At 42.8% G+C, this 14,831-nt stretch overlaps 1 protein-coding gene across 1 annotated transcript in view; it reads right to left on the bottom strand.

Annotated features, from left to right (window-relative positions):
* The window catches only part of CSMD3 (CUB and Sushi multiple domains 3), a 1,208,248-nt gene that overhangs the window by 57,047 nt on the left and 1,136,370 nt on the right, over nucleotides 1-14,831 (bottom strand). The window contains exons 59-61 of the mRNA XM_088444368.1: nucleotides 13,376-13,552; nucleotides 11,617-11,796; nucleotides 4,540-4,713 (exon numbers count right to left, since the gene is read on the bottom strand). Of these exons, the coding sequence (XP_088300494.1) occupies nucleotides 4,540-4,713; nucleotides 11,617-11,796; nucleotides 13,376-13,552 (531 nt within the window). The remainder of the gene's footprint in view (nucleotides 1-4,539; nucleotides 4,714-11,616; nucleotides 11,797-13,375; nucleotides 13,553-14,831) is intronic.

Raw genomic sequence — 14,831 nt, 5'->3', positions numbered from 1 at the left:
GCTATCCCACTCAGATATTGTATTTTTATGATGAGCTACTATTTGAATTTTATGGCTTCAAGACACACTGTGCAAATTATTTGCTACTGGATACAAAACAACAAATGACAATTTCATTGTTATCGATTTTTATATTTTTCTTGATGGTACAAATTGCAAAACTGTTATTTTTATTTTATTTTTTTTGCTGAATATAACAGCAGTACGTTCTGTATGTTCCATTAATCCAAGAGTCGCTGGGTTACATGCACTAAACGGCAAAGGGTCTGTAATTTGAGCAGGGCGAGACAAAATCATTTTGGTTTTTCTAACCTTGAAAATGTTGAACATTACTAGACTGCGTGTTATAGGAACTGGTTAAATGACTTCGCAGAGATCCTCACAGTCAATGTAGGAATATTTGTCGATCATGTCGGAGGGTCTGATTCAGAAATTTATATAAATCCGATATTTACATCGATCTCCGCTGTTTAATAACAAGCACATGCGCAGCAGCCACACGCAGAGTGCCCCCTAAGCCGCATCATGAATGACATGCTACGGCTCTTTTGGGGTGGGGTACGGGTGGCGATGGTGAGCATAACGGAAAATGGGTACTTATCAGCCCGATTTTCTGGGCGTGCTAAGGCCAATGTCTTGGTTTCTGATGCAGCTTTACCTACCCCGGAAGCGTGAATTTCACGGCCACCCGAGAGTTCGCGCATGTGATCGGATGGGTCACAGAAGACGGAAGGAGGAGTCTTTTACACAAAACGTGTCCAGCAGCATTAGCATAATTTCGCAGTAGCGGCTGCGTAAAACCGTCATTGGTGTATATTGCAGCATAATCCATAATCTATATATCTAGCCCATTGCATCGTGTAGGTCAATGAATTGCTTCATTTGTCATATTAATACTGTACGTGCTACATGTATAGGAATATTTGTGGTTTTACATTTTTTCTTTTATTATTTAACTTGTCATTTTTTTGCTTATTATTACTTTAGGTAGAAATCTGTTACAGCACTAATAATTATTTTTGCTGGGACAAAAGGAAAAGTCAGTTACGCTACATAGAACCATGTAAAACTTGGCTAAATGCACCGGTAAAAACCACAAAAACTGCATAAATATTAGAGATGAGCGGGTTCGGATTTACTGCATTTTATTGGCTATCGGCTATCACGTGTTTTGGATAGCCAATAAAATAAATCCGAACTAATCCAAACTTGCGGTAAAGAGGCGATAATAACCAAATAAATCCGAACCCGCACATCCCTAATAAATATTGACTTTTAATCATGACCAAATACATTGCAGCTGTGCTTGGGTTATTATCGATACATTCGCAGTTACAGAGAAATAAGATCCTTGCATAAACTAGTCTCTGATGGCACCTTAGGAGGTAATAGTTTGGAAGATAAAGTCAGGATAAATTCCTTCGGGGCTCTATAGGATTCCTTGGAAAAGCGATGTTTCATCTACATAGATTTCTCTTTAGAACTAATGGCATGTGACTAGGGGAGGCGACACAAAGCATTGCATTCCACCATTGCGGCGCTCTATGGGAACATTAATGGTGTGCTTAATTACAACGTTCCCTAGCAACGCCTCACAGCTTTCTGTTCTGCAGGACGGCGTCATTTTGTACATGAGCGTCCCAGATCGTGATTGATAAGATGATAAGTAACAAGGCAGCATTAGAGTCATCTAGGAAAGCCAGCTATCTGCAGGGTCGTGCGATATCATGCTAAATCAGGGACTCACCGCATTTGGTTATCTGGAGAGTCATTCTTTTGCGTGACTTTTTTTTGCTACAAATTGTATTATATATTGTAATACAGTATATAGTCATTATGTTATTATTTAAGTTCAGAAGACCAGAAAAAAATATCGACTTAAATGCAAGTTAAAGAAAAAAAAATCCCACAATTTGCTCTTTTTTTAGTGCACATGCTTGAAGTCATGGGGTCAGGGGTTGCAGGGGGAGCGCAGAGTCAGCCAAGGTCACGTCAACGTGAATTGTGGAAAAAATGTGCAAATGCGCCTGTTTAGAGGGAAATGATTTACGGGTGCTCTAATCCTGGTGCAAGTTGCAAGCTGTTGGTGTTGATAGATGCAGGTCGCATCTGATTCATCCAGTGCATCTAGGAGATACCGCATTACGCAAATGAGGTGAAACTGCTGTTGCTTGTGTTTAAATGCAAGATTACGGTGTACGGCATACTCCTCTGTGGCGGTCCAGAATAAGCGCATATTTCTGCGACCATTGAGAGGAGTTCTGCTAAACTGCGTAATGCATAAGGGAATACCAGGAAAATGTAGGACAAGACTGATACCTTTTATATTTAGGTCTGATAAAGTGGTAGTGTACACTGGGCGCTAACATGAAATGGACAGAGAAGGTATGACTGATAAAAGGATGGTGCACTTCCCTTAATTAGCCAGAACATGTGTGATACCTTCTAAATATAAAATGCACCATACCTGCCTAATTTTAAAAAAGCATTTCAGGGAAATTGTGAAAGAAGCACCTATGAGCGGGACAGTAAAGTGGGCGTGTACAGCTACATCCGAGAGGCGTGTCATACATGTGATGGGCGTGTGCTGCTACATCTAGAGGCGTGTGATAAATCTGACTTATATATGAGCCACAAAGCAGTCAGTAAGATCTACTTGTGATGAGAACACTCAGGGAAATGATACTAAGGGGTACATTTACAAAAGTGGAGATGTTGCCCATAGCAACCAATCATATTCTAGCTATTATCTTCCAGAAGGTGCTAGATAATGATAAGTAGACTCTGATTCGTTGCTATGGGCAACATCTCCACTCCTAAAAACTCTCACTTTAGTAAATTTACCTCTAGTGATCCAATTTGAATGTATAAAGCTTCATATTGGGGGTAAGGTGCAGAGAGAGAGATTGCTAGACTCCTCAGGGAGTCAGGACGATTGCTACTATTTCAGGAAGTCTCCCTGACAATAAGGGAGAGTTGACAAGTATGAAATGCATGCAATAACTTTTCTATTGTTAAACCATAAAGAACAAAGCTGGTATTAAGGGGAAAAAAAACAAGTTTATTGTAGAAATTATCAATTAGCTCTCATAAAACATGGGTAAATGTCCATAAAAACATACACATGACATAGGGCTCTATTTACTACAATCCGCATTTTGAATGCAGATTGTAGTGTGATATTACCGACTGAATCCGCATTGCGAATTCAGGCAATATCACAGGAATTTACTAAAAATCCCTTGCAGGGACAGAGCTTGCGATAAAGCTCTGTCCCTGCGAATTCCGTCCGCACACTTGTCACAGTATTTTTTGCAAAAAAACCGTTATAAGTGCCGACGCATGCGCCGACGACCGTCGCTAAGCCCAACCCCCCATTGCTAAGCCCCACCCCCCATGATCACGGACTTCTCCAGCGACCCCCCCCCTCCCTTAATTACACTTACCTGCAGTGATCGGGCCTACGGTGATGTCCTCCGTGGCTCTGGTCAGCTGACATCCCATCCTGCACTGGGACCCTGTCAGGTGACGACTGGGCCCCAATGCAGCATGGGAGACCAGCTGACCGAAGGGAGGACATCACCCGGAGCCCCGATCATCAATCCCTGGACTCAGGTAAGTCTTTTTCTTTTTTTTACAGTGTATCAGCGTGTGGTCTGTTTAGACCACACAGCTGATTCCTGGGGCCGGCTCCGGGCTCTGCTCTGCCCGTTAGAGCAAAGCAGGAGTCTGGTAACTGGGGGAGACCCTGGATAATGCCACCTCCAGGTGGCGTTATTATCACAGGGCTTTCCCAGGTATTTTTTCACAATTTATTTTTAGTAACTTTGGCCGGATCACATTTCCCATTACAGTTATGGGAAATGCGATCTGCTTACTAAAAATAAGTGATAATTAGGGCTTGGAGTAGAATTTTATGAATTCTGCTCCAATTGCCCTGTAATAACTATAGGTGATACTAAAATAATGTGAAAAAGGTGTGAAAACAAAAAACAGCCTTTATCACTTTAGTAAAAATAGTGTTAATAAATAGAGACCATAAACACAATTCAGCTCACAAGGAGCATAACAATGAATGATGAAAAGAAATTAGCTCACAAAGAGCAAGTGAAAATATACACAATAAAATGGAAACAATCCAATAAGTGGCTCTAATTAGAGCACAGTGTGTCTGTACCCATAGTGGGGGCTGAAATAATAAGATGAACGTACCGGAAGGGGAGAAAAAGTAAGCATTGGTTTGTAAGCAAAGTGAACTCCATGTGTCTCGCTGGCTTACACAGGTCCTCTGGAATGGGGTGCAGTCTGGATGGACCATTTGGGAGCTCCCAACGTATTTCGAGCTGCTAAAAGCCTTGAAAAATAACTTTTAACATTGTATGTTTTTATGGACACCTGTATTCTAAAACTAGATGTTTTTTTCATTGAGTTTTCGTGCGTTCAGAATGTCATCTTTGTACCCAAATGCATACTGTATTATGTTGAAACAGTCAATATAAGAAAGAAACTATACACATGTCTACTTAGACTATAACTTACGTAAACATTGCGGAATTTCTCCACTCCACGTCCCGTTGCCGACACAGGTCAACACTGCAGGGAAGGATAGTTCATAGCCCGGAAAGCAGGCATAACTGATACTAAAACCCCAATCGAAGTTTGTACCCTCCAGCCTCCCGTTAGACACCTGAGGTGGGTATGGGCAAGTAACAGCTGCAACAAAAAAAAAATTGAATGAAACATAAATCTAAAACCAATTATTACATAGTCTTCATACATGAATATGAATAATAAAACCTTATACTCAAATTAAAGTCACAAAAAAAAAGTCTGCAAGCATATTACGCAGCAGGGGTTGAACTGATTTCGTGATTACATTTAACGGGAAGACCTTCATCTATGTTGAAGAGTCTCAATGCTGAAACAAAGAAAATGTCCAACAAGGATTCAGCTAATAAATATGTTAAATACAACGTATCCTTACATACATGCATGTAAATATTTTAGGAAGGAGAGGTACTGTACATTGTTTCTCATAGGGACTGAGCTAAGAAACAAAGGGTAGAAGATGTGAATGGTTATGTCTCACACACGTTATCAGAATCATTTATCTTTATGTTAAAACATCCTAAGTAATGACATAATTACATAAATTTCTATTAATACTACTATACACACACTACAGCTATTATTATTACTACTACAGGGTGAGTCTCCCATATCCAAAATGCTTGGGACCAGGGGTGTTTTGGATAACGGAATATTCCGTATTTTGGAATATTTGCATATCATAATGAGATATCTTGGGAATGGGACCTAAATCTACACACAGAATGCATTTATGTGTTATATACACCTTATACACACAGCCTGCAGGTCATTTTATACAATATTTTAAAAAATTTGTGCCGTAGACAAGGTTTGTGTACATTGAACCATCAAAAATCAAAGGTTTCATTATCTCAGTCATGCCAAAAAAATTCCATATTTTGGAATATTCCGTATTTCTGAATATTTGGATATGGGAGACTCGACCTGTACTACAACAACAACAATAAGAATAATAAGTATCAATTATAATAAATATCAATAATAGTTATAGTAACAATAATTAGGGGTGAGCGGGTTCGGATTTCTGAAATCCGAACCCCTCCGAGCCCCCCCGATCCGAGTCCGATCCGAATCAGGCTCGACTTTTCCCTCCTGACTCGGATCTGAAATCGAGGCAAAACGTCATCATCCCGCCTTCCGAGTCTCGCGGGTTTTGGATCCTATATAAGGTACCCACGTCGGCGCCATTTTCTCACTCGGCTGTGGACAGTGAAGAGGGAGGGTGGGAGTTAGGGCTGTGTAGTGTAGTGTAGTGTAGTGCTGCTGTTGTCCACTACTTCAAAGTCCATAGGGGCTGGCTGTGTTGTGCTGTGCTGCTGTTGTTAATAGGGGCTGTGTCCACTACTTCAAAGTCCATAGGGGCTGGCTGGACTGTGTTGTGCAGTCAGTTCTCCATAGGGTCTGTGTCCACTCCAAAGTCCTGTGCAGTGTCCCAGTCCTAAAGGAGTGCTGCAGTGTTGTCCAGGGGGTGCTCTGTCCATCAGGGGTGCTCCCCCCAAGTGCTAAAAAAATAATATATTTTCTGTGTTTGTGAATTGTGTGCGCAGTAGCCGCACGTGCATAAACAAAGTAGTGCCAAGCGTGCGCCTGTGTCATAAGTAAAGGGCCGGCTGGCTTGACCGTTAAGGGTGCTGTAACCCCCGAAAGTACACTCCAGTCCAAACCAAAAAAAAAATTATTTTCTGTGTTTGTGAATTGTGTGCGCAGTAGCCGCACGTGCATCAACAAAGTAGTGCCAAGCGTGCGCCTGTGTCATAAGTAAAGGGCCGGCTGGCTTGACCGTTAAGGGTGCTGTAACCCCCGAAAGTACACTCCAGTCCAAACCAAAAAAAAAATTATTTTCTGTGTTTGTGAATTGTGTGCGCAGTAGCCGCACGTGCATCAACAAAGTAGTGCCAAGCGTGCGCCTGTGTCATAAGTAAAGGGCCGGCTGGCTTGACCGTTAAGGGTGCTGTAACCCCCGAAAGTACACTCCAGTCCAAACCAAAAAAAAAATTATTTTCTGTGTTTGTGAATTGTGTGCGCAGTAGCCGCACGTGCATCAACAAAGTAGTGCCAAGCGTGCGCCTGTGTCATAAGTAAAGGGCCGGCTGGCTTGACCGTTAAGGGTGCTGTAACCCCCGAAAGTACACTCCAGTCCAAACCAAAAAAAAAAATATTTTCTGTGTTTGTGAATTGTGTGCGCAGTAGCCGCACGTGCATCAACAAAGTAGTGCCAAGCGTGCGCCTGTGTCATAAGTAAAGGGCCGGCTGGCTTGACCGTTAAGGGTGCTGTAACCCCCGAAAGTACACTCCAGTCCAAACCAAAAAAAAAAATATTTTCTGTGTTTGTGAATTGTGTGCGCAGTAGCCGCACGTGCATCAACAAAGTAGTGCCAAGCGTGCGCCTGTGTCATAAGTAAAGGGCCGGCTGGCTTGACCGTTAAGGGTGCTGTAACTCCCGAAAGTACACTCCAGTCCAAACCAAAAAAAAAATTATTTTCTGTGTTTGTGAATTGTGTGCGCAGTAGCCGCACGTGCATCAACAAAGTAGTGCCAAGCGTGCGCCTGTGTCATAAGTAAAGGGCCGGCTGGCTTGACCGTTAAGGGTGCTGTAACCCCCGAAAGTACACTCCAGTCCAAACCAAAAAAAAAATTATTTTCTGTGTTTGTGAATTGTGTGCGCAGTAGCCGCACGTGCATCAACAAAGTAGTGCCAAGCGTGCGCCTGTGTCATAAGTAAAGGGCCGGCTGGCTTGACCGTTAAGGGTGCTGTAACCCCCGAAAGTACACTCCAGTCCAAACCAAAAAAAAAAATTATTTTCTGTGTTTGTGAATTGTGTGCGCAGTAGCCGCACGTGCATCAACAAAGTAGTGCCAAGCGTGCGCCTGTGTCATAAGTAAAGGGCCGGCTGGCTTGACCGTTAAGGGTGCTGTAACCCCCGAAAGTACACTCCAGTCCAAACCAAAAAAAAAATTATTTTCTGTGTTTGTGAATTGTGTGCGCAGTAGCCGCACGTGCATCAACAAAGTAGTGCCAAGCGTGCGTCTGTGTCATAAGTAAAGGGCCGGCTGGCTTGACCGTTAAGGGTGCTGTAACCCCCGAAAGTACACTCCAGTCCAAACCAAAAAAAAAATTATTTTCTGTGTTTGTGAATTGTGTGCGCAGTAGCCGCACGTGCATCAACAAAGTAGTGCCAAGCGTGCGCCTGTGTCATAAGTAAAGGGCCGGCTGGCTTGACCGTTAAGGGTGCTGTAACCCCCGAAAGTACACTCCAGTCCAAACCAAAAAAAATAATATTTTCTGTGTTTGTGAATTGTGTGCGCAGTAGCCACACGTGCATCAACAAAGTAGTGCCAAGCGTGCGCCTGTGTCATAAGTAAAGGGCCGGCTGGCTTGACCGTTAAGGGTGCTGTAACCCCCGAAAGTACACTCCAGTCCAAACCAAAAAAAAAATTATTTTCTGTGTTTGTGAATTGTGTGCGCAGTAGCCGCACGTGCATCAACAAAGTAGTGCCAAGCGTGCGCCTGTGTCATAAGTAAAGGGCCGGCTGGCTTGACCGTTAAGGGTGCTGTAACCCCCGAAAGTACACTCCAGTCCAAACCAAAAAAAAAATTATTTTCTGTGTTTGTGAATTGTGTGCACTGTGGCTGCACGTGCATCAACAAAGGAGCAGCGCCAAGCGTGCGCCTGTGTCCCATAAGTAAAGAGCCGGCTGGCTCATTTCTTAAAGGGTGGTGTAACCCACAAAGTGCACTACTCTCCAGCAAAAATAAAATAATATTTTCTGTGTTTGTGTGCGCTTTAGCCGCACGTATATATATCAATATAACATAAATGGAGGACCAAACTTTCTCCGATAAAAATAAAATAGGGAAAGATCAAGAACCACTTCCTCCTAGTGCTGTTGCTGCTGCTGGGAGTTGTTCATCATCCCAGAGAGGAAGTAGGAACATCACTACTTTTACTAAACAATTGACCCTCCAACAGTCCCTAGCGATGAGGATGAAGTACGACAGCAGTCATCCTGAAGCAAAACGTATAACTGAGGCCTTGACTGCTATGTTGGTGTTAGACGTGCGTCCGGTATCCGACATTAGTGCAGTGGGATTTAGACAATTGATGGAGGTAGTGTGTCCTCGGTTCCAAATCCCGTCTAGATTCCACCTGCATCCTCAAAGCAGCAGCGACAAGCGTGCGTCTGTCTGTTAAAGGGTGGTGACACCCTCAAAGTGTGCTACACAAACAATTAAAATATTGTTCTTTTTTTTTCTGTCTTTGTGAATTGTGTGGGCTGTAGCCGCACCTGCATCCTTAAAGCAGCAGCGACAAGCGTGCGTCTGTCTGTTAAAGGGTGGTGACACCCTCAAAGTGTGCTACACAAACAATTAAAATATTGTTCTTTTTTTTTCTGTGTTTGTGAATTGTGTGGGCTGTAGCCGCACCTGCATCCTTAAAGCAGCAGCGACAAGCGTGCGTCTGTCTGTTAAAGGGTGGTGACACCCTCAAAGTGTGCTACACAAACAATTAAAATATTGTTCTTTTTTTTTCTGTCTTTGTGAATTGTGTGGGCTGTAGCCGCACCTGCATCCTTAAAGCAGCAGCGACAAGCGTGCGTCTGTCTGTTAAAGGGTGGTGACACCCTCAAAGTGTGCTACACAAACAATTAAAATATTGTTCTTTTTTTTTTGGTCTTTGTGAAATGTGTGGGCTGTAGCCGCACCTGCATCCTTAAAGCAGCAGCGACAAGCGTGCGTCTGTCTGTTAAAGGGTGGTGACACCCTCAAAGTGTGCTACACAAACAATTAAAATATTGTTCTTTTTTTTTTGGTCTTTGTGAAATGTGTGGGCTGTAGCCGCACCTGCATCCTTAAAGCAGCAGCGACAAGCGTGCGTCTGTCTGTTAAAGGGTGGTGTAACTCTCAAAGTGCTCCAAAAAATAAAAAACTATTTTTTTAATGTGTTTGTGACTTGTGTGCGATGTAGCCGCACCTGCATCCTTAAAGCAGCAGCGACAAGCGTGCGTCTGTCTGTTAAAGGGTGGTGACACCCTCAAAGTGTGCTACACAAACAATAAAAATATTCTTCTTTTTTCTGTCTATGTGAATTGTGTGGGCTGTAGCCGCACCTGCATCCTTAAAGCAGCAGCGACAAGCGTGCGTCTGTCTGTTAAAGGGTGGTGACACCCTCAAAGTGTTCTACACAAACAATTAAAATATTGTTCTTTTTTTTCGGTCTTTGTGAAATGTGTGGGCTGTAGCCGCACCTGCATCCTTAAAGCAGCAGCGACAAGCGTGCGTCTGTCTGTTAAAGGGTGGTGTAACTCTCAAAGTGTTCCAAAAAATAAAAAACTATTTTTTTAATGTGTTTGTGACTTGTGTGCGATGTAGCCACACTTGCATCCTCAAAGCAGCAGCGACAAGCGTGCGTCTGTCTGTTAAAGGGTGGTGACACCCTCAAAGTGTGCTACACAAACAATTAAAATATTGTTCTTTTTTTTTCTGTCTATGTGAATTGTGTGGGCTGTAGCCGCACCTGCATCCTTAAAGCAGCAGCGACAAGCGTGCGTCTGTCTGTTAAAGGGTGGTGACACTTCAAAGTGTTCTACACAAACAATTAAAATATTGTTCTTTTTTTTTTGGTCTTTGTGAAATGTGTGGGCTGTAGCCGCACCTGCATCCTTAAAGCAGCAGCGACAAGCGTGCGTCTGTCTGTTAAAGGGTGGTGACACCTCAAAGTGTTCTACACAAACAATTAAAATATTCTTCTTCTTTTTTCTGTCTTTGTGAATTGTGTGGGCTGTAGCCGCACTTGCATCCTCAAAGCAGCAGCGACAAGCGTGCGTCTGTCTGTTAAAGGGTGGTGTAACCCTCAAAGTGTGCTCCACAAACAATAAAAATATTCTTTTTTTTTTCTGTCTTTGTGAATTGTGTGGGCTGTAGCCGCACTTGAATCCTCAAAGCAGCAGCGACAAGCGTGCGTCTGTCTGTTAAAGGATTACATCGGTGACAGCATCCAAGTAGGCATGTCAGACAGTCCGTACCTGTACTGGCAGGAAAAAGAAGCAATTTGGAGGTCCCTGTACAAACTGGCTCTATTTTACCTGAGTTGCCCCCCCTCCAGTGTGTACTCCGAAAGAGTGTTTAGTGCAGCCGGGAACCTTGTCAGCGAAAGGCGTAGGAGGTTGCTTCCACAAAATGTGGAGAAGATGATGTTCATAAAATGAATTATCAACTCTTCCAGGGAGACCAGCCTCCAGAACGTACAGAGGGACCTGTGGTTCCAGCAGGGACGAATTAATACTCTGTGAGGATGAGGATGTACACACTGAAGAGGGTGAGGAATCGGTGGATGAGGAGGATGAGGATGACATCTTGCCTCCGTAGAGCCAGTTTGTGCAGGGACAGATAAATTGCCAGCTTGTTTTGTGGGGGCCCAAACGAACCAATCATTTCAGCCACAGTTGTGTGGCAGACCCTGGCGCTGAAAAGATTGGTTTGTTAAAGTGTGCATGTCCTGTTTATACAACATAAGGGTGGGTGGGAGGGCCCAAGGACAATTCCATCTTGCACCTCTTTTTTTTCTTTGCATTATGTACAGTTTGGGGCCTAGTTTTTCAATGCCATCCTGTCTGCCACTGCAGTTTCACGCCTAGATGGGTCACGTGTTTGTGCCGCCCACTTGTGTCGCTTAGCATAGTCATCCAGCTACCTCGGTGCAACCTTTTGGACATAAAAACACTATTGTGAGGTGTGAGGTATTCAGAATAGACTGGAAATGAGTGGAAATTAAGGTTATTGAGGTTAATAATAGCATAGGAGCAGAAAAACCTACAAATTCTGTGATTTTAGCTGTTTTTATGCTTTTTTTAAAAAAAATACAGATCCAAAACACAAAACCCAGAACCCAAAACACGCAAGGGTGGTTTTGGCAAAACCAATCCAGATCCAAAACACGAAGAAAGATCCAGATCCAAAACCAAAACACGAAAAGTGGCCGGTGCACACCCCTAACAATAATATACCTTTGCAAGCTGGGATAACACCACTCCAAGTACCATTGCTTGTACATGTGCGTGTAACCGAGCTCTTGGGATCCATAGTGTATCCTGGTTGGCAAATATAGGTAACATTTTGGCCAACAATGTAATCTTCTCCATACCTAATGCCATTAGCTGGGACTCCGGGATCTCCGCAGCTTATAACTGTGGGTGAGAGTTCAAAGCATAAAAAATATTTATCTGAACAAATATTACATATTTCATTGCAGTTTGACATATGAGAGCAACACTATCAACGAGTCCACATTGCACTAATCCAATTGAACCACAGAGCCGGGAAACCTGGCTCAGCACAATATAACAATGCATAAACTTTTACCTACTGAACAATGACCAAACTGCAGCTATATATGACCTTGTTTACTTTTTCGGTTCTACCCAACCAAATACAAGTTGTTTTGGTCAATTTGGTGAAAAATTACCAAACTGCCAAATCAAATCTCATCGTCTATGGGCATCTTGGTGCAAAATGTCCCTTACATCGGCGATAATTCCCACCTAGGGCCATATTCAATTTGAGACAAAAAGTCCAGACTTTTCACCTGCTGGACTTTTTGCCTCCTTCGTCTGTTTTCAAGGCGGAAAAGTTCCAGATATTCCCCGTATTCAATTTCAAAGGACGCATAAACGGGAACCGGCGAAACCTGGAGCGGCGAAAAAATAAGGGAATTTTTGGGAAAAGATGTCCAGACATGGGGAATCCCCCCCTAAAGATGTCCAGACATGGGGAATCACTGTGGGTACCCCCATTTTTGCTTGCAGAAGGGAAGTCGGGTTTTTAAATAGCCGTATCAGGTGCATAAATGTGGCTTTGAAGAAGGTGATGCAGAAGAGCATTTAGCAGTTTTTTTGGGGAAAAATAACTATGCCCATCAAATTTGGGGTACTTGAAAATGGGTGCAAGCATATTTTTAAGTCCCTAAAATGATCTTTAAAAATTCTTTAAAAATGCACCCGCCGCTACTCCCGCTATGAAGAAAACACCTGCCGCATATAAGGGAACCCCTCTGGAATCAATTTGGCTTTTTTAGTATGTTCCCAATTTTTTTTTTCTATCCCCAAGATGTAAATTTTTTATTTGGTGTGTCCCTATTTTTTTTTTAAACTTTTTTTGCCATAAATTGTTTTTAGGCATTCCCAGGGGTGCAGGCTATTTTTTTAAGCCTGCACCCCTAAACCCCATTTCTGCACTTTTTTTTTTCGCCAGCTAAAGGCTGGAGAAAAATGATCCCTGTTTTTTACATTGACTTGTCGCACCGGCAAAAGGTCAATGTAATTGAATACGGGGATAATTCAAACAGGCGAAAATTACTTTTTGCTTCAAATTGAATACTGCCCTTTGTGTCCTCTTCATAATATAAATGTTATTGATGTGACAAACTTACTTTGTACCTTATATAATCTATACCAAACTCTAATAAGATGGAAATGATTTTTAGAAGACTGTTTAGTGCAAACAATGTATGATAATTATGATAATAACATTATTCAATTCAGTGGCATGGATGCAATGTGCGGTTCTGGAATGGCGCACTGCGTCCAATGACATTGCAAGTTTTCCCTCACTTCCCTTAGAGAGGCACAGGAAAATTTGCTATGTCCTTAGTACTATAAGTGGCTGATATATGCACAGACGCCCTTGGTGGTACATCACTAACTACTGAACTTCCCCCGCTAAATGTCTTACATCAAGGCTTCTATGATCCGCGCTCTACCGACTTACTTGTGCAGTTAGGCAATGCTCCTGACCATGTTCCATTAGCAGTGCACTGTCTGGTGTTATAGCCAGAAAGAATGTAGCCTTCCAAGCAGGAATATGCTACTGAGCTGGAGAACGTTGTCCCATCGATACGAAACACCCGTCCATTCGCAGTCGTTCCTGGATTTCCGCATTGCACAGCTGTTAAAATAAATGCTAAATATTTTATCAATGTTGACTGATCAATGTCACCTTATACATATGCAGCAGCCTTTTCTTGTTAAGGTGGACAACAGAAGGGGCCATACAGTACAAAGCCATAGCTGGAACGTATATCTGGGTGCAAACGGACCACAGCTAATTGCGCGCTGTGCTCTAAGGCGTCGAACATGGTTAACCAATGAGTCCCTTTAAAACCTGGATCGACACATACAAAAGTAAAGGATGTAAAATCCCTTTAATCATCCTACTACATATTTATTTTTATTTTAATTACTAGTTATTTATATAGCGCACACCTATTCCGCAGTGCTATATGGAGAATATTTGTCCATTCACAACAGTCCCTGCCCCAGTGGAGCTTACACTCTATATTCCCTACCACATGGTCACTCACATACACACTAAAGTTAATTTTGTTGGGGGCCAATTAACCTACCAGTATATGAGGAAACCGGAGCACCCGGAGGAAACCCACGCAAACACAGGGAGAATATACAAACTCCACACAGTTAGGGCCGTGGTGGGAACCGAACTCATGACCTCAGTGCTGTGAGGCAGTAATGCCAACCATTCAGTAATAATATTGTTATTATTCTTTAAACATTTTCTGTGCTTCAATCTGTAATTAGCCGAATGGGTTTTCCACCTTACGTGACCTGATTTGTCCGCACTGGTCCTGCTATAACATTTACTATGTGCATCGCTTTACAGATGTGTCCACATACATCTATTCTCCATGCGCTACAAGTTGCGTTACACATAACGTGTGAGCGCCATGCGACTCAGTAGCGATGAGTGCACAACGATGGGAATATGAGGCACAAGCAGGTTATGCTGACTAAGAGGATAACATCATGTCTACATTCTGTATGCGACTGCGCTTATATCTGCATGCAATAAAAGAGGCATTTGAAGGGTAAAAGTTGCACGAAAAGACGCTTGGCACTACTGAATGACGCCACGGCATGGCACAACTAGAAGGGCTGTTTAGCGCACATGGAGGTTTGATGTATGTGGAGTTGTGGACTCATCTGTATCTGTTTTGCTTCCATGTTTTTTTGCACTGAAGCCTAGTAAATCATAAATACAGTACAGTGCTGTTTATTCACATGGTCCATATGACACAAAATTAATACATCTATACAGCTGTATGTAACACACAGCTCGGATCTGACTGTGAGGTGTTTTGATAGTTTAGCCAATGGCTTCAGGAGGCAGCCAGTATTCAGCGTATTAGTAATTCGCTAGGAACAAGTAC

Source organism: Taudactylus pleione, unplaced genomic scaffold (genome assembly GCF_031769625.1).
Source record: "Taudactylus pleione unplaced genomic scaffold, aTauple2 ptg000360l, whole genome shotgun sequence".
In the NCBI taxonomy this organism is placed as follows: domain Eukaryota; kingdom Metazoa; phylum Chordata; class Amphibia; order Anura; family Myobatrachidae; genus Taudactylus; species Taudactylus pleione.
This window is presented reverse-complemented; position numbering and strand designations above follow the sequence as displayed.